Below are 19,060 nucleotides of genomic sequence, written 5' to 3' on the forward strand. Positions count from 1 at the left end.
TAATGAAACTTGAGAACATCAAAGACAAAGAGATTTTTAAAGCAACCTAAGACAACATTGAGTTGCACTGAGGACATATTTCCCAACAGCAGCAGCATGATCCAAAAGGCAGTGAAGTAACGTTTTCAAAGTACTGAGAGAAAATATCAATTTCTAATTGAGTAGCCACCTAAGGTGTTACTTGGAATCAAGTTCAAAGAAAAGACATAACCTCCTCTAAAGAAAGACTAAAGATACGCATAAGGAAAAGAAAGCACTGAAGGAAATGTTAGCAAAGAACCTGGTAGGCACATGAGTTAATCTATAGCATTGGCTGAGAAATAATAAATGGCTAATATGGGAAATATAAAATGATGGAGTTAAATCTGTGAACTTGAATTATTCAGGAGAAGCATGGGGATATTGATTTACTTTAGACTTAAAGTATCCGTATTAAAATTTTAAGGACAATTATTAAAGTTACAGAAGTGCTTTTGTATATAACTAGTATTGGAAATGGATGAAGAAAAATTACTTTTAAAAAACAAAGTGACAGAAGAAGAAAACTCAATACGTTTTTGGCCCACCACTGTCTTAAAGAATAATCCTTCCCTTCCCCAAGTTTTAAATATGTAGCAATGTACTAAAGTGCTTAGGACTTTCTACATGGAATGACTGAATGTCTTGAAGCTACCCTTTCCTAAAATAAGAAACAGCAGTTCTGCCCTTGCCCTACAGCTCCAGCCCCTCCCTGGGACCAGCTCCTCTCCTAGGGGGTCAAAAATGAGGCAATGAGAAATGAGACAAAATTAAGTTTCAATGGCTGAGAGATTTCAAACAGAGTAGAGAGGTTATCCTGGAAGTTATAGTCTTATGCATTATATAGATATATCCCCTTTTTAGTTTATGGTGTATTGGAGAGGCTCGAGGGAAGTACCTGAAACCGCTGAGCTAGTATTCATTCTTGAAAACAATTGTATAAAGATAGAACTTTTACAGTGTGACTCTGTGATTGTGAAAACCTTGTGCCTGATGCTCCTTTTATCCAGTGTGTGGACAGATGAGTAAAAAATATGGATAAAAAATAAATAATAGGGGGATAAGGGGTAAAATAAACTGAGTGGATGGAAACACTAGTGGTCATTGAGAAGGAGGGTTAAGGGATGTGCTGGTCTGAATCTGCGGTGGACCCCATAAAAGTCATGCCCTTTGATCCTCATTCAATATTGCTGGGTGGGAGCATTCTGATTGTTTCCATTGAAGATGTGACCCACCCAATTGTGGGTGGTAACTTTTGATTAGATGATTTCCATGGAGGTGTGTCTCCACCCACTGAATGTGGAGTTGCTTGCTGGAATCCTTTAAAAGAGGAAACATTTTGGAGAGTCCCTCTTTGGTAGAGCCACGAGAAAGCCAGCAGATGCCGCCATGTTCTCCATGTGCTCTTTGTGCCCTTCTAGCTGAGAAAGAAATTTGAATGTTGTCGGCCTTCTTGAACCAAGATATCTTTCCCCGGATGCCTTAAATTGGACATTTCTATAGACTTGTTTTAATTGGGACATTTTCTCGATCTTAGAACTGTAAACTAGCAACTTATTAAATTCACCTTTTTACAAGCCATCCCAAGGGGTATGGGATGTGTGAGGTTTTTTTTTTTTTTTTTTTGATCTTTGTATTTCTTTTTCTGGAGTGATGCAGATGTTCTAAAAATGATCATGGTGATGAATACACAACTATGTGATGATATTGTGAGCCACTGATTGTAACCATGTGTGAAAAAAATGAGGCAATGCCGTCTGCACACACACCTGCCAGCACCTGTGGGGTCTTCCCCCTCTTATTAAAACACCACATTTGGAAAAATAAGGAAAGCATAAAGAAGAAAATGAAACTCCTGCCATTGCACAGTTAACCACTCTCATTGAGTTGGCCTTTTCCTAGGAATAGAATGGCAGCGTATGTGCTATATATATATATATATATTTGTATGCTGTGTAGTGGGGCCACATCTCATTATTTTTCCATGTGAGTATCCCGTTATTGCAGCACCATTTGTTGAGTTTTTTGTTTGGTTGGTTGTTTTTTGTTTGCTTTTCTTGTTTGTTTGTTTTTTTGGGGGGAAAGTGCATGGACCAGGAATCGAACCCAGGTCTCCCACATGGCAGGCAACACTGAACTATCCTTGCACCCCCCTGTATGTGCTATTTTACATGCTGTTGTACCTTTTAGCTGGCAGCATATTGTGAGCATATTTTTTCATGTCAAGTAAGTGTTCTTCAAGAACACACCTCTTAGCACAGTCCAAGCACTGCACTGCTTGGAGGCCCTGGGCCCAGCCTCTGTGTCCTACACGCTTATCCACCAAGCGTCCTGGCCTAGGCACCCTGCCTTTTTTGGCAGCGGCACCACTGGAGAGCCCCTGGGAGTGTTTTGCTCTGTAAGGTTTAAACTAATCGATTTCTGTCTAGATGAATGAAGTCGGTCCCGGTTCTGAACACCCCTTTGCGGCCGGGACCCCCCTTCGCTGGCAGAAAGGCCTTCTTCCCAGCGCCCTGCAGGGGCGTCCGCAGCCTCCAGGAGGGAGTCTCATCCTTGCAGGGGAGAGCCAAAAGTGCCAGGTGCACCATGGTAGCAAAGAGACCTAGGGCCCAGCAAAAAGGGACAGGGCGGGGACAGCTTGCCCCAGTTTCCCCCAAGGATACAGCAGTCAGAAGTGTCCTGCCCCACCCTCCTGAGCTCCCCGCATCTCCCCACAGATGACCGTCCAGCGGTACCTCGCAGGGAAGAGCATATCCCACGTGAAAGGCGGCTGCATCCTGTGCGGGTACCTGAAGCTGCTGCCCATGTTCACCATTGTGATGCCAGGAATGGCCAGCCGCATCCTGTTCCCAGGTAAGCGCCCCGTCCTGCTTGGGGCACCCGCGGGCGCTAGGCTCATCAGCTCTACCCCACACTGCTTCTTGGGACAGACTGAGTTAGGAACCCCAACTTAGAGGTGTAGCTAAACAGGGGTCTGGTAGAGACCGCGGATCTGGATGGCCAGAGAGAAATTCCAGGGAGATGAGTTACAGGCGGGCAGAGGTTTTCTCAGGGGTCGACGTCTCGCTCTAGCCAGTCCAGGGCCAGGTCTCTGACGCTGGCTTGGAGACCCACCTGCAGGATGGCTGTGCTGCTCTCCGGCACATTGCAGACACCGTGCAGATGCTGTCCCTTCCCACAGCCTCATGGAACAGATGAGCCTCATCGGAGGGGCTCAAAGCGACCCCAATAGGGGCCTATGTTCTTTCTATTAAATCTATTAAAACATCCCTCATTTCCCTAAATGAGCTGTACTAATTCTGCGGCTGTCGCTCATCCCGTTTCCACCTCGTTTTACTAGCTGGCGCTGTCTCCTGGGGTAGCAGACTGGGTGAGCCAGTAGGCATTTATGGAGCACTTACTATGACAGCTGAAGCCGCCAGGACAAAGCAGGCTGCCTTTGTGGGTCTTCCGCCGCAGGCCGAATAAGCTGGAAACACTCTTTATTGCCAGGGAGCATGTGCAGTAGACATCTCTAACCCTAATTCATCGTTAGGTCTGCCCCTGAGATGTGCCTCTTATTTTTTTCTTTTTTAATCTTAATCCCTTTCTGGGTTTAGCAGAGTAGCAGAGTGCTGTGGTTTCGCCTTCCCAGGTTTGTGCTTCAGCTGCTAAGCGGTGTTTTTTGTAGCTCCCCCAGGGGGTCCTTCCGCCCCTGTTAGAAAACGGGCCCTGTGGTCTTGAGGCCCCGGATCCCCCTGACTTTGCAGCTCCCCTCCCCCACTGCCTGCGTGAGCTGCCCCTCTCACGGAGGAGGAAGATGGCACAGACTATCTTGGATCTTGGCTCTAGAAAGGAAGCTGCTAAGGGGAGGGGGTGGAGTGGTGGATCGCTTCTCTTTCTAGCTGGCCTGGGAACCAGGGACCCATATCCTGCCTCCCTCTGCCCAGGAGGTGGATGAGCTGAGTGGGGAATGTACTGTGGAGAGCCCTGGGCGGGGGGCTTCCTAGTCCCTCACACATGGGCCAGACACATGCGGGGGCATGTAGTTTACACACGCCAGGTGTGTAAAACCAGAAAACCATTGGTCCCCAAAGCTCTGGCCCCTGCTCTTGCAGAACATATTTTTCCAGGAACCCAAAGCCGTGTGCCCTGCGGCAGTTGGACCCTGCAGAAGTGTGGGTCTCTAATCTCATTTCCCACGAGATGCTTGTTAGCTGGGCTGGGGCTGCTTGGCTCCAAACGACGTGCGTCTCGCAAGCTCCTCTTTCCGCTGAGCTGGTGTCTTCACCAGGCCATATGGTGACAAGATGGTGACCTGCAGCTCCAGGCCTTGATTGCACCAGCTTGACAACCCCAGCAGAAAGAGGCTTTCCTTCCCTAGTTGGTCCAGAAGAACTCCAGATAAGTCTCAGTGAACTGACTTGACATGGACCAGTCACAGTGCCAAGGGAGAGGAGTTGGCAGAATGCTCCACCTGCCCCGAGGCCCTCCCCAGGCCATGTAGAAGGAACCCGAGGTCCTAGTCCTGGAGGGAGGGGAAAGCGAGAGTGGACGGACAAGATCAGATGTCCACTAGCAGCCTCCCCCGGGAAGGCACTAGTATGTTCTTCCTGTAGGTATTTGTCAATCCCTTCTAAAGCCAGATAGCTTTCCCCAGTAAAGTAGCCTGTTCTTTCATAACCATAGGCATATCCTGACTCCTTCTACTCTAGGTTGATCCACTTTGGTTTTCAGTTTTTTCCTGAGGCAGTAACTGATATCCTTTATTTAAGAGTCTAAGGGGCATATCATGTTCACTCTCTTCTATTTTTATAGGAATTCTTCCCAAGTACTCCGAGTTAACACCATTCCGTTCACCTCCCTCTCCTCTCGCTGGGTCACTGCAGGGCGTATTGAGGCCACATGACTTGCTTAGGGTCCGCAGTAGATTAGAAGCCCCTTCGTGTCTGCCACCCAGCTCCTCCTCATCCCAAAGCCCCTGAAGATGGTTTAGGATCATGGATTGGAGCTGCCACTGGTAGACCAAGAATCAAACATCCATGTGCGTTCCCAACTCACTTCCCCTTCTCTAGCTCTAACTTTAGAACTCTTAAGGCCAAGAGTCGGCATGACTGCAACCTCTCTTTGCAGATAAAGTGGCATGTGTAGTGCCTTCCGAATGTCAGCAGTACTGTGGCACCAGGACCGGCTGCAGTGCCATTGCCTACCCACTGCTGGTCATGGAGCTGATGCCCAACGGTAAGGAATGGCCTTCGCCAGCAAGGGTCATAGGAACCCCGCGATCCACATCCACACTGGAGCCTTTGCTCCTGGGCTGCCAGTCAGGAGCGAGGGACTGGAGTGGCTGATTCACTGACCTGGCAGGCCTTCTGGGCATTGTAGAGATGCCCTGATGGGGAGTTGGGCCTCCCCCCTCTTCAGCCCCTTTCGCTCCCCATGCACCCAGGCCCCGGCTCACAGAGACACAACCCAGAACCTGATTGCACCATCTCCTTTACCTATTCAGCCTCTTCTTTTGTGCCTTCATTCATTCAGCAGATGATTACGGGGCTCCACACTGTACTACGCATTGTTCTAAAACATGAGATACAAAGCTGGGCAGGACATAGTCCAGCCCTCAGAGAGTTGACTATAGGTGGGACTGGCCAGGAGAAGGGCAGTCAGCTACAGTGAGATGGCTTTTTTGTGCGATGACAGTAGCCTGCACATTCATCTCATCTTCATACTCAAATCCCATTGAAATGACTAAATGAGTATTATATTTTAAAAACTTTATTATCTCTGGAGAATATTGAAGGGCACCATCAATAGGCCAAAATCATAGAGACATTTCCATAAAGTACAATATAGATGGGATTCAACTGAGAGAAGAACTGACCATCCCACAGTTCAGGAGATAAGTTATCAGGCTCCCGAGCTGAGCCTCAGGAAATGCCCTCTTAAGGCAACCAGGACTGCAAAGGTTCTCTGCTAGCCCATAGAAGCCCATGGAATACAGTGGGACCCTGCTGCTCCAGTTTGGGGTCTTTGTAACCCTCATCCTCTCCCTACCACATGCAGAAAAGAAGTCTCTCAGTAGAGCAGTTTAGCATCCCTGTGGACCTGTGGTCCTGCAAGTCATGACAACAGAGTGTCCTGTTGATCACTGGTATTTGTGGGGTGCTTGCGCTTTCTTGGGTGCTCACCCATATACTTTATTTATCTTAATCTTAACAACAGCCCTGTGTGTCACAGACAAGGACATCGAGCCTCAAGGACCCACTTGACTTGCCTTTGTCCTGAACTTGTCGGAGCCACCGGCTCCTCATCTGTAAAAGTGGGGTACGGTGGTGCCCACCTCCAGGGCTGTTGGAGGATCACAGGGGCTAAGGCCTGCAGATTGATCCTGGCACCCAGCAACCCCTTGAAAGATATTAGCTCCCATTGTTAAGGACACAACAGGAAACCGTTAGGTCTTACAACAGAAAAAGGACAGCTGTAAAGCATTCATCAATTTTAGGGGGAATTACATTCCAAATACAGTGACACTATATTTGTAGAAGAAAATGTGTAAATGGGAAAGTTCAGTACGAGGCCTAGGTCATGTCCTGGCATGGTCAGAGCTGGAGGTCAGGAAGTGTCCCTTCTCTTCCAGGCTTACGAGGCTTGCTGCTGTCTGCCCTGTGTGCCTCTCTCATGTGCTCCCTGACTTCTGTTTTCAACAGTGCCAGTGCTCTGTTCACCCTGAACATTTATCCCTGGATACGGCCTGTGGCCACTGAGAAGGAACTCATGGTGACAGGAAGGTGAGGGCTCCCTCCAACCCCCTGCGCCAACGCCCGGGCTGATGCTGTCATTACGGGGAAACTTGGGGCTTTCAGACCATGCATAGCATTAACTGGTTAATGTACAGATGGGTGTATTTTTTTTTTACTGGAGTTGAGCAGTGAGGATCTGTTGCTTTTAAAATCAGAAAGAAAATTGTTTCCATTGGGGTAACCATAAAGCTGTAACAATCTCAATGATAAAAGTGAGCAGAGTATACTGTACACACTTCCCCAAATAGTCCTTGTGAGGCAGCTCACATGAATGATCTCATTAAGTCCTGCCGACACAAAGGTAAGTTTCACTGTTCATCACACAAGTGGGTTAACAGTGGCTCAAAGGTGGGGAGGATTCTACCTAAGGGCACGTGGTAGGCAGGGGAAGCTGTGTGTCCTGGGGCCCAGATGACACCATGCTTTGCATGGAGAGGGAACACCACACACACACACACACACACACACAGCCCCCGTCCATAAAGGGCTCAGTCCATAAGCCTTCACATTGGCAGCCCCAGGGGCACACGCAGGCCCAGACATGTCTAACCTGGCCTCCGCTACATATAAAGTACTTGCTTTGATCTTGCATTGAGGTAGATGTCACTCATATATTTTTTCTGCCTTGCCCCTGTGGATGTTTGAGTTTGACGTGACCTTTTGATTGCATGCCATAGTTTATAAAGTGCTTATCTAAGAACTTTCAAGAAATAAATTTCTGTTTTGTTTAAATTGATGTAGAATATTAGAAAGGGAAGACTTCAATTCATTTTATGACGCTTAAGACATTGATACCCAAACCTAACAAATATAGCCCAGAAAAAAAAGTGAAAACTAAAGACCAATTTCACTTTTAATTATCAGTATAAAAAATATGAAAAAAATATTAGGAGACAAAAATACAACAATACATTAAAAGAATGGCTTCCCATTGCCAGCTGGGACTTATTTCCCCAGATATACAGGTATGGTTCAGTATTAGGAAATGTAGCAGTATAATTCACCATATTGGAAGAGCAAAAGAAAAATATCATAGGTATCTATTCCCAAGTAATAAAAAGGCATTTGTTAAAATGAGTACTTTTTTACGTGATAAAACATAGCTATATCACCCTAAAGTCCTCCATCCTGCATAATGAAGAAATGTGAAAGGAACAGAGCAAGACTACACCCCTCGGCACTATTATTTAACACTATTTTGTAGGTATTACCTAGTTCAAGTAAACAAAAGAAAGAAATTAGATGCAAAAAAATTGAAAAGGAGCAGGTAAATGGATATTTTTCTACATATCACATATTTACTTGGATAAAACAAGATAGTCACTGGAAGTATTACAAGCAAAATCAGTAGGATGGCTGGGAACAAAGTGTGTGTACAGAAAGCAGTAGCCTATTTATGTACAAATAGCAACCAACTGGGAGTTCTAATGGAAGGTAAGGCCCTATTTACAATAGCCAAAGGAAAAAATACCTAGGAATAAATTGAATAAGATCTGAAAAGGATCCACATGAATAAAAGTTAAAATGTAAAATGAGGGTCAAAAGAAAATTTGAACAAATGGAAGTGCATGCCAATTTCTTGGACAAGTTGATCCAATGTCTCTAAAATGTCAACTCTCCCAAGTGACATTTAAACACAATCCCCCTCCCCATGCTTTTTTTTAATCAAGAATATATATTTTAAGAAGACAAACTGATTCTAAACGTATAACGTATAGTTCAGTCATTAGTTGGGATATAAAAGTTACCATAGCTCCCATGATAATGAGAAAAGTCCCAAGCAAAATTAAAGTTATATTTTTATATAAATGAGCTGGCTACAAGGACGCTTGCTGGACTAAATTCCAGAGAGAAAGGAACACTTTATACATGAACAGAGAGTCATAATAGCCCCCATACCTGCAGACAGGTGTCTAATTTGGAGAGAGGGAGACAAAGCGGCAGGCCTACAAATGGAGGTGAAACTTCATAAGGATTAGGAGAAACCAGCCAAGTCTCAGATGATAGCGTGTGGGGCAGAACAGATTAGACTCTGGAGAAGCCCCAAATGCAAAAGCAAATCACTCCACAGTTCCAGTTCCAAGTAAGATGGAGTAAGCACACTCTACCCTGTCGTTCCCACTGAATATAAACCCAGAAAACCTGGAGAGAATTCCTGAAGCAGCTATGTGAGCATCCCGAGAAGGAAACAATAGTAGGCAGATTGGGAAAGAAAATCAGTATCTGAAAATGCAAATTAAAACCAAAAAAGAGATAACAACTTCAAATCTATTAGAATGGCTAAATAAAAAAATACTAAAAATACCATGTGCTGGTGAGAATGCAGAATAACTGGAACTCTCCTACATTGCTGGTGGAAATACAAAATGGTGCAGCCTCTCTGGAAAACCATTTGGCAGTTTATGATGAAGTTAAACACTTACCATATGGCCCGGAAATCCATTCTTAGGTATTTAGCCTAGAGGAATGAAAACTTGTGTTTAAACAGAAACTTACACTCACATGTTTATAGGTACTTAGTTCATAACCACTCAAACCTGGAAGTGTCCCAGATTGCCTTCTGTAGGTGAATGGAAAACAAAGTCTGGTACAACCATTCTATGGGATACTATTCAGCAATATAAAGGAACACACAGTTGATACATGTGGCAACTTTGTTCAACCTTCAAGATATTACATTGAGCGAAAGAAGCCATCTCAAAGGTTACTTACTACATAACTCCATTTATGTTGTGGAAAAGAATATGAGAGGTGGTGGGAAGGCGTGAATACAAAAGATTGGCATGAAGTTTTATAAGGGGTGATGGAACCAGCCTGATTAAAAGGTGATGACTATATGAATATAATCTATGCATGTTAACATTCATAAAAGTTTACACCAAAAAGTGTATTTTACTTTGTTAATTTAAATTTTTGAATACAAAATAAATAAAACTTAAAAATGACTCAGCCAGGGAATTCTCACTGCTACTCCCAGAGTCTACTGAGATAGTGGCACTGTAGGATGAACTGGATGTCACCCCATTCCTTGTAATTGGCCACCCCGCTCCTCCTATCTGCAGCAGTGCAGGAGGGTGAGGTTGAGCTAGTCACAGGTGAACTTAAATTAAAGCTTAGTCTAGTCCCCACTCAGCTGGCCTCCTTAACTGCCAGAAAGGGGAAATGGATTGCACTCTCTGCAGAATAAACAAAGCAATGTTATGCTCCAGTCTCCTTTTTTCCCCTAATGTTCTGTTAGGCACAGTGTCCAAAAGAAATATTAAAATTATGAGACATGCCGAGAAGCAGGAAAATTATGACCCATAAAAGAAAACAGTGGATACAAACAGACGCACAGATGGCACTCTTACTGTTATTAGTTGATGAGGATTTTTTAGTAACTACTATAAATGTTAAAGAATTTGCTAAAAAAAAAAAAAAAAGATGGATATAATGGGTGAAGAGATAGAATGCTTAATGATCGAAATAGAAGCTCTTAAGATAAAAGCAAATGGATTGAAATGATCCGGCCTCTATTCTATTTGTCTGGAAAAACAAAGGATGAACTCTCTCTGCTGGAAAATCACATCATCATGAATGTCTACAATCTCTCTCTTTTTTAATACCAAGTAGTATTTCATGAATAATCACTGAGTATATAAAGAGATAGATTTGAATATTATCACAGAGGAAAAGAGACCACAAAAAGTACACTTGGGTAAAGTTAGCAAACAAGGATTTTAAAATAACCATGATTAATACATAAAAAGATTCGGAAATAAATGAAAACATTGATAGATGAAAAGATTGAGAATTTCACTAGAGAATTAAAATTTGTAAAAAAAAAATTGTTTTCTAGGATTGAGAAATAAATATCTGAAATTAAAAACTTCATGGCTGGGTTAACAACTGATTGGATATAACAGAAGACACCATTAGAGAGTTGGATTAATGAAAATATCCAAACTGAAGTACACAAAAAAATGGAAAAATAAAAGAAAGCAAGCTACACATGAAAAACAATAAAAAATAATAAATTTCTGGAATCACGGAAAAAGGAGTAAAAAGGGTAGAAACAAGTTTTTGTTTTTGTTTTTTGCTTTTTGGTGGTTTTTTTTGCAGGTTGACTATATTTATTGTCTGGGTAGGAACACGGCTGGTTCACTGGAGCAATTCATGGGTTTCAGTCCCCGTTTTTCTCTGCATCTGTACCCACAGAAGGGCAGTTTGGTGACAAGAGATGTGTGACACACAGCCAGCCACTGAGCACTGCCCATGAGAAGTTTCCTTCTCCCAAACCAGGACCCCTGGCATGTTCACAGGGCAAGGCTATTTTTGGTCAGTTGATGAAATTACAAAAAGGCAAATAAACATCCAACTTCCTCTATTAAAAAAAAAAAAAAAAGCCTGGGTGAAGACAACCTAGAAAAGGAAATCAACCCACATGTAAACAGGAATTGAGAATATTTTTGCCCTCTTTGCACTTCAGCTGAGCAGGGTGAGGGAGAAGGAGGGGCCACGCAGGGCCTGTCAGCAGAGAAGAATAATTCATGTGACCATCTTGTCTTAATTACTCAGAACAAGCATTGTTGCTGTTTATCAAGGAAGAACAGACGCATCAGGGTTTTCTGACAGAAAAAGTCATCGCCACCAAGATGCCGTTGACCACAGATATTGCCATGCTGACAACCAGAACGTGGTTCTGGATGATTCTACTTAACATCCCTGTCTGAAGCCTGGAGCTTCTCCCCCAAGTTAGCATCTGTTTCCTGAAGTTGTTCACATGCTCGCTGTATCTTTTCTCTCTCATAATGGAGCTTTTCTAGCATCTCCTGGCCAATTGGCTGGGTTTCCACTGCTACTTAGTATCCAACCTCTTGTCTCAGAGGGGACCTTTCCAGCCTCTCTGTGTTATGGAGCTGATGTGCCCTCTGGTTCTCTGAGGAGTTCCCATCATGCCCTAGGAGCTCATTTCATACTTCTTCACTGTAGGTGATCTGTGACCTTTTAAAATCTTTTTCAAGTTTTCCCATTTCTTGCTAGTAGCTTCTCATGACATTGCTTACATTCCTTGACTTTGGGATGTGTTCTAGTTTGCTAGCTGCCGGAATGCAATATACCAGAAACGGAATGGCCTTTTGAAAGGGGAATTTAATAAGTTGCAAGTTTACAGTCCTAAGGCCGAGAAAATGTCTCAATTAAAACAAATCTATAGAAATGCCCAACCAAAGGCATCCAGGAAAAGATACCTTGGTTCAAGAAGGCTTATGAAGTTCAGAGTTTCTCTCTCAAGTGGAAGGGCACGTGGTGAACATGGTCAGGGTTTCTCTCTCATCTGGAAGGGCACATGGCAAACATGGCATCATCTGCTAGCTTCTTCTCCTGGCTTCCTGTTTCATGAAACTCCCCAGGAGGCATTTTCCTTCTTCATCTCCAAAGGTCACTGGCTGGTGGACTCTGCTTCTCATGGCTATGTCATTCTGCTCTGCTCTCTCTAAATCTCTTTCATTCTCCAAAATGTTTCCTCTTTTATGGGACTCCAGAAACTTATCAAGATGCACCCAAATGGGTGGAGACATGTTGTCACCTAATCCAGTTTAACACCCACTCTTGATTAAATCACATCTCCAGAGAGATGATCTGATTACAGTTTCAAACATACAGTATTGAATAGGGATTATTCTGCCTTTATGAAACGGGATTTAGATTAAAACATGACTTTTCTAGGGGACATACATACTTTCAAACCAGCACAGGATGGTATCTCTCGAACTTCCAAGTTTGTATGTTCAAGCAGTTCTTCTGCTTCTTCAAGCTGTTTCTCCACATTTCAACCATCTGTTTCTTCTCCTCAGGCGGGAGTCAGGGGACCCACACAATCTTGCCGGTGATCGTTTGAAGTTGGAAGACATGGTGTCTCTGAATGACCTCAAATGATACTGAGCTGAGTCTTCTAATCTATAGCCTTGGTACATCTGTCTGTTGATTTCAACATTCTCTAATTTCCCTCAGTTTCCTAGTTTTCAGTATGGAGATCTTGTACATCTTTTGTTAAGTTTATTCCCTAATATTGTATGTTTTTAGATGCCATTGTAAATAGAATTATTTTGATATCAGTTTCGGTTTGCTGCTAGTATAAAGAAATTCAGTTGTTTTTTGTAAAATTGACATTGTGTCCTGTGAATCTTGCTGAATTCACATATTAGTTCTACTAGTTGTTTTTTAGATTCCTTGGGGTTTTCAGTGTAAATAATCATACCTTCATGAATAAAGATAGATATTTTCCTTTCCAATAGGTAGGTATTTTATTTCTTTTTCCTGCTTGATTGCAAGACAGTAATTGGAAGCCATAAAAGAAATAAAGAGCATTGGCGAAATTAGCTACCATAAGTAAATATAAGATCCTGTATTATTTTACTTTTGTTTATAACTGCTTCCCCCAACCCATATGACTTAACAGCCAAAATGTATAAAATAACATTTTAAATTATGTTATGGGCATACAGCATATAAAGATATAGTCTGAGATAATGACAACATAAAAAGGAAGTGAAGATGATCTATAGGAATAGGGAGTTTATATACTACTAGAACTAGTCTGGAACTGTTCAAACTACATTGAGATTAGTTTAAGGTGTTCATTGTGATTATAAAGGTAATCACTAAGAAAATAACTAAAAATATATAAAGCAAAAGAAAGAAAAATGGGATCAATATGGTACACTACATAAAAGCAGCCAAATGCAAAAAAAAGAGGCATAATAGCATAAGAGCAATAGGTTTTTAAATTTTACCCCAAAAGCACAAGCAACAAAATAAAAAATAGACAAAACAGACTTCATCAAAACTAAAAACTTTTGTGCATCAATTGACATTATCAACAAAGTGAAAAGACTACAGAATGAGAAAAATATTTGGACACCATATATCTGATAAATTAATATCCAGAATATATAAAGAACTTCAACAACTCAACAAGATGAAAACAAACAACCCAATTAAACAATGGAAACAGTAGGCCAAGGATTTGAATAGGCGTTTTTTCCAAAGAAGATATTCAAATGGAAAATAAGTATATGAAAACATGCTAACATCATCAACCATTAAAGAAATGCAAATTAAAACTACACGAGCTAAAAAAAAAGATACACAAGCTAACACTTCACACCTAACTAAGATGGCTATTATTTTTAAAGCTAAAAATAAAAAGTGTTGGTAAAGGTGAGAAGAAATAGGAATCCTCATACATTGCTGGGCAATAGTGTAAAGTGGTGCAGGCACTTTACAGTGTGGAAGACAGTTTGGCAGTTCTTCAGAAAGTTGAACGTAGAATTAATGATAATATGGAATAGGGGAATGGAACTACTTGGAATCATACTTTTTAAATCAATTCTGCCAATCTCTGCCTTTTGACTGGAGATTTTAATCCATTTACATTTAAAGTAACTACTCAAGGTGGGACTTTGTTCTATTTTGCCCTTTGGTTTTTATAAGTCTTTTGCCTTTTTTGCCTTTCCTCAATTTTTCTATTACTGCCTATATTTGTATTTAATCAACCTTTTGTGGTGAACCCTTTAGCATCCCTTTTCATTTCCTTTTGTGTATTTTTTCCTTTGTGTTTACCCGGGGGCTTAAATTAACATATTAAACCTATGACAGCTTCATTTGCTTTGATACCAACTTAACTTCAGTAGCATAACCAAACTATGTCCCTGTGTTCCTCCTTTCCCCCACCTTTATGTAGTTCATACCACAAATTACATACTTGTACATTTGGAGTCCAGAACCCTTGATTTGTCATTACTTTTTTATGCATCTTCCTTTTAAAAGTGTAGAAAGTGAGAAGTGGAGTTACAAACCAAAAATTCAATAGTACTGACATTTTATTTACCCATGTCTTAAATCTTACCAGAGACTTTTATTTCTTCATTCAGCCTCACTGTATTACCTGGCATCCTTTCTTTTCAATCTGCAGCACTCCCTTTAGCAGTTCTTGTAGAGTTGGGCTAGTGCTGATGAAGTCCCTCAGGTTTTATTTAATTGGGAATGTTTTAATCTCTCCTTAATTGTTTGAAAGACAGTTTTTCTAGATACAACATCTTTGGTTGGCAGTTTTTTTCCTTTCGCTACTTTTGATATGTCATCCCACTGCCTTCTTGCATCCATGGTTTCTGATGAGAAACTGGCACTTCATCTTATCGAGGCTCCTTTGTATGTCATGCACTGCTTTTCTCATTGTTTTCAGTATTCTCTCCTTATCTTTGGCATTTAATGATTTGATTAGAATATGTCACTTTGTATGTCTGTTTGAGTTTATCCTATTTCGAGTTCTGTGTTCATGCTGTTCATTAAATTTGGAAACTCATTGACCACTATTTCTTCAACTATTTCCTCTGCTCTTTTCTCTCTTTCTTCTCTTACCATGCATATATTTGAGTGTTTGATAGTGTCCCACAGGTCTCTCAGTCTATATTCATTTTGCTCATTCTTTTCTCTTCCTCCACTTCAGACTAAATGCTTTCAGTTATATTAGGTACAGATTCACTGCTGCTTTCCTCTTCCAGCCCCAATCTGCTGTCCAACCCCTGTAGGAATATTTTGCTTCTGTTTTGTGGTCCTCAGCTCTGTTTGGTTCTTTTTCATAATTTTTTTCTTTATTGATATTCTCTTTTTGTTCATCTATTATTTTCCTAAAGTCCTTTAGTTCTTTGTCCATGATGTCCTTTAAGCTCTTTGAACATATTTAGAAACATTTTTTTCAAGTATTTTTCAGCTATATCCCAGGTCTAGTCTCCCTCATTACTATTTCTAATGCTTTAATCTTCTTTGCCCGGGCTGTCACTTCCTGTTTCTTTGTATGTTTTATAATCTTTTGTTGCAACCCAGACATTTTGATATTGTAATATGCTGTCACTGGAATTTAGACTTTGAGGCCTGTGTTCCTTAAGGATGTATCCAGCTGGTGTTATGGCAGTTTTCCTTGAATATCAGGAGCCAATGAAACCAAGAAGAAAAAACTTGAAACTCCTGTCCCAGTCTTTGCAGATTCACTTGTGAACGTGCTTCTCCTTCAGAGCTTAGTCATAGAATGGGTTTAGAAAACAGCCCAAGGCAAAAGCGTAGGAGCTCCCTCATATTTTCTGTATGTGCATCTTGTCCTGGGAATTCTGCAAGAACCTAAGAATTTTCCATTTACACTGCTATGAATGTCCTCACGTGTCCCTAGGAAACAGGGTTTTCTCACAGTCTCAAGTGCTACACTGTATCCTGCAGTTGGCACTCCTTTGCCCCCGGCTGTGCTCCTGCAGTGTTCTGTGGGAGAGCTTGCTGAACTTTCTCAAGGTGCAGATCCACTTCTGGTATAGGGAGCCTGTGATGCATGTCGTGATGCGTTCATGGGATCCAAGAAATATGGGTCCAAACATACATGCACCCTAGTATGTGCACAAAAGTTTCTGTGTCCCTCCAGAACTGGAACCAGGGACTTGCACTGGGAGTGCATGCCAGCTCCATGCTGAGCTGGAAAGGAGATGGGGAGGCAGCAACAGCTCCTGGAGAGCCTACCACTTTTAATTTGCCTTTTTCTTGATTTAGTCCTTGCACTGTTACTGCAGTGCTTTAACTGTTTACTGGAGCTTTAAAAAATGTTCAGACTTCTTTGGGAGGATGAATTTTGGGAGCATGTTACTCTGTCGTTTTGATCTAAATTTTAATTGGAGTGTTAATCCATTTGTCTTTAATGTAATCATTAATATGGTTCCAACTACTTTTAATATTCCATTTTATTTTTTTTTTGGTTGCTCTGAGGATTATGGTATGTATTTCTAATCTATCACAATCTACTTAGAGTTAATATGTGCCAATTTATGTAAATTATAAATACCTTGCAACAGTATACACCATTTTCCCTTTCCATCCTTTATTATTGTTTTAATATATTTTATATCCACATGCATTATAAACCTCACAGTACGATGATATAGTGTCTATTTTAAACTGTCAGTTGCTTTTTAAAAAATTAAAATAAGAAAATATATGTATTATATTTTTTATTTACCCATATATCTTACGTTTTTGATGCTCATCATTCTTTTATTTTTTCATCATTCTTTCTTTTAGGTCCAAGTTTCCATTTCTGAAGACAGTCTTCAGAATGTCTTATAATGCAGATCTGCTGGGTGACAAATTCTCTGTTTTTTTTTTCAGTTTTTTTTTATTAATTAAAGAAAATAAAGAAATTAACACAACATTTAGAAATCATTCCATTCTACATATGCAATCAGTAATTCTTAACGTCATCACATAGATGCATGATCATCGTTTCTTAGTACATTTGCATCGATTTAGGAAAAGAACTAGCAAAACAACAGAAAAAGATATAGAATGTTAATATAGAGAAAAAAATAAAAACAATAATAATAGTAAAAAAAAAAAACACAAACAGACAAACAAAAAAAAAACACCTATAGCTCAGATGTATCTTCATTCAGTGTTTTAACATGATTACTTTACAATTAGGTATTATTGTGCTGTCCATTTTTGAGTTTTTCTATCTAGTCCTGTTGCACAGTCTGTATCCCTTCAGCTCCAATTACCCATTATCTTACCCTGTTTCTAATTCCTGCTGGTCTCTGTTACCAATGACATATTCCAAGTTTATTCTCGATGTCGATTAACATCAGTGGGACCATACAGTATTTGTCCTTTAGTTTTTGGCTAGACTCACTCAGCATAATGTTCTCTAGGTCCATCCATGTTATTACATGCTTCATAAGTTTATTCTGTCTTAAAGCTGCATAATATTCCATCATATGTATATACCACAGTTTGTTTAGCCACTCGTCTGTTGATGGACATTTTGGCTGTTTCCATCTCTTTGCAATTCTAAATAACGCTGCTATAAACATTGGTGTGCAAATGTCTGTTTGTGTCTTTGCCCTTAAGTCCTTTGAGTAGATACCTAGCAATGGTATTGCTGGGTTGTATGGCAATTCTATATTCAGCTTTTTGAGGAACCGCCAAACTGCCTTCCACAGTGGTTGCACCATTTGACATTCCCACCAACAGTGGATAAGTGTGCCTCTTTCTCCGCATCCTCTCCAGCACTTGTCATTTTCTGTTTTGTTGATAATGGCCATTCTGGTGGGTGTGAGATGATATCTCATTGTGGTTTTGATTTGCATTTCTCTAATGGCCAGGGACATTGAGCATCTCTTCATGTGCCTTTTGGCCATTTGTATTTCCTCTTCTGAGAGGTGTCTGTTCAAGTCTTTTTCCCATTTTGTAATTGGGTTGGCTGTCTTTTTGTTGTTGTTAAGTTGAACAATCTCTTTATAAATTCTGGATACTAGACCTTTATCTGATATGTCATTTCCAAATATTGTCTCCCATTGTGTAGGCTGTCTTTCTACTTTCTTGATGAAGTTCTTTGATGCACAAAAGCATTTAATTTTGAGGAGCTCCCATTTATTTATTTCTTTCTTCAGTGCTCTTGCTTTAGGTTTAAGGTCCATAAAACCGCCTCCAATTGTAACTTTCATAAGATATCTCCCTACATTTTCCTCTAACTGTTTTATGGTCTTAGACCTAATGTTTAGATCTTTGATCCATTTTGAGTTAACTTTTGTATAGGGTGTGAGATACGGGTCTTCTTTCATTCTTTTGCATATGGATATCCAGTTCTCTAGGCACCATTTCTTGAAGAGACTGTTCTGTCCCAGGTGAGTTGGCTTGACTGCCTTATCAAAGATCAAATGTCCATCGATGAGAGGGTCTATATCTGAGCACTCTATTCGATTCCATTGGTCGATATATCTATCTTTATGCCAATATCATGCTGTTTTGACCACTGTGGCTTCATAATATGCTTTAAAGTCCGGCATCGCGAGACCTCCAGCTTCATTTTTTTTCCTCAAGATACTTTTAGCAATTCGGGGCACCCTGCCCTTCCAGATAAATTTGCTTATTGGTTTTTCTATTTCTGAAAAGTAAGTTGTTGGGATTTTGATTGGCATTGCGTTGAATCTGTAAATCAGTTTAGGTAGGATTGACATCTTAACTACATTTAGTCTTCCAATCCATGAGCACGGTCTGCCCTTCCATATATTTAGGTCTTCTGTGATTTCTTTTAGCAGTTTTTTGTAGTTTTCTTTATATAGGTTTTTTTGTCTCTCTAGTTAAATTTATTCCTAGGTATTTTATTCTTTTAGTTGCAATTGTAAATGGGATTCGTTTCTTGATTTCCCCCTCAGCTTGTTCATTACTAGTGTATAGAAATGCTACAG

General features: G+C 41.0%; 1 protein-coding gene across 4 annotated transcripts in view; it reads left to right on the plus strand.

The window, feature by feature from the left end:
• LOC143683799 (sodium/glucose cotransporter 1-like) overlaps positions 1-19,060 on the plus strand; it is a 95,701-nt gene that overhangs the window by 59,654 nt on the left and 16,987 nt on the right. For all 4 annotated transcript variants that reach the window (XM_077160163.1, XM_077160162.1, XM_077160164.1 and 1 more), the window contains 3 exons: positions 2,736-2,871; positions 5,131-5,238; positions 6,635-6,785. In XM_077160163.1, the coding sequence (XP_077016278.1) occupies positions 2,736-2,871; positions 5,131-5,238; positions 6,635-6,785 (395 nt within the window). The remainder of the gene's footprint in view (positions 1-2,735; positions 2,872-5,130; positions 5,239-6,634; positions 6,786-19,060) is intronic.

Source organism: Tamandua tetradactyla, chromosome 5 (assembly GCF_023851605.1).
Source record: "Tamandua tetradactyla isolate mTamTet1 chromosome 5, mTamTet1.pri, whole genome shotgun sequence".
In the NCBI taxonomy this organism is placed as follows: domain Eukaryota; kingdom Metazoa; phylum Chordata; class Mammalia; order Pilosa; family Myrmecophagidae; genus Tamandua; species Tamandua tetradactyla.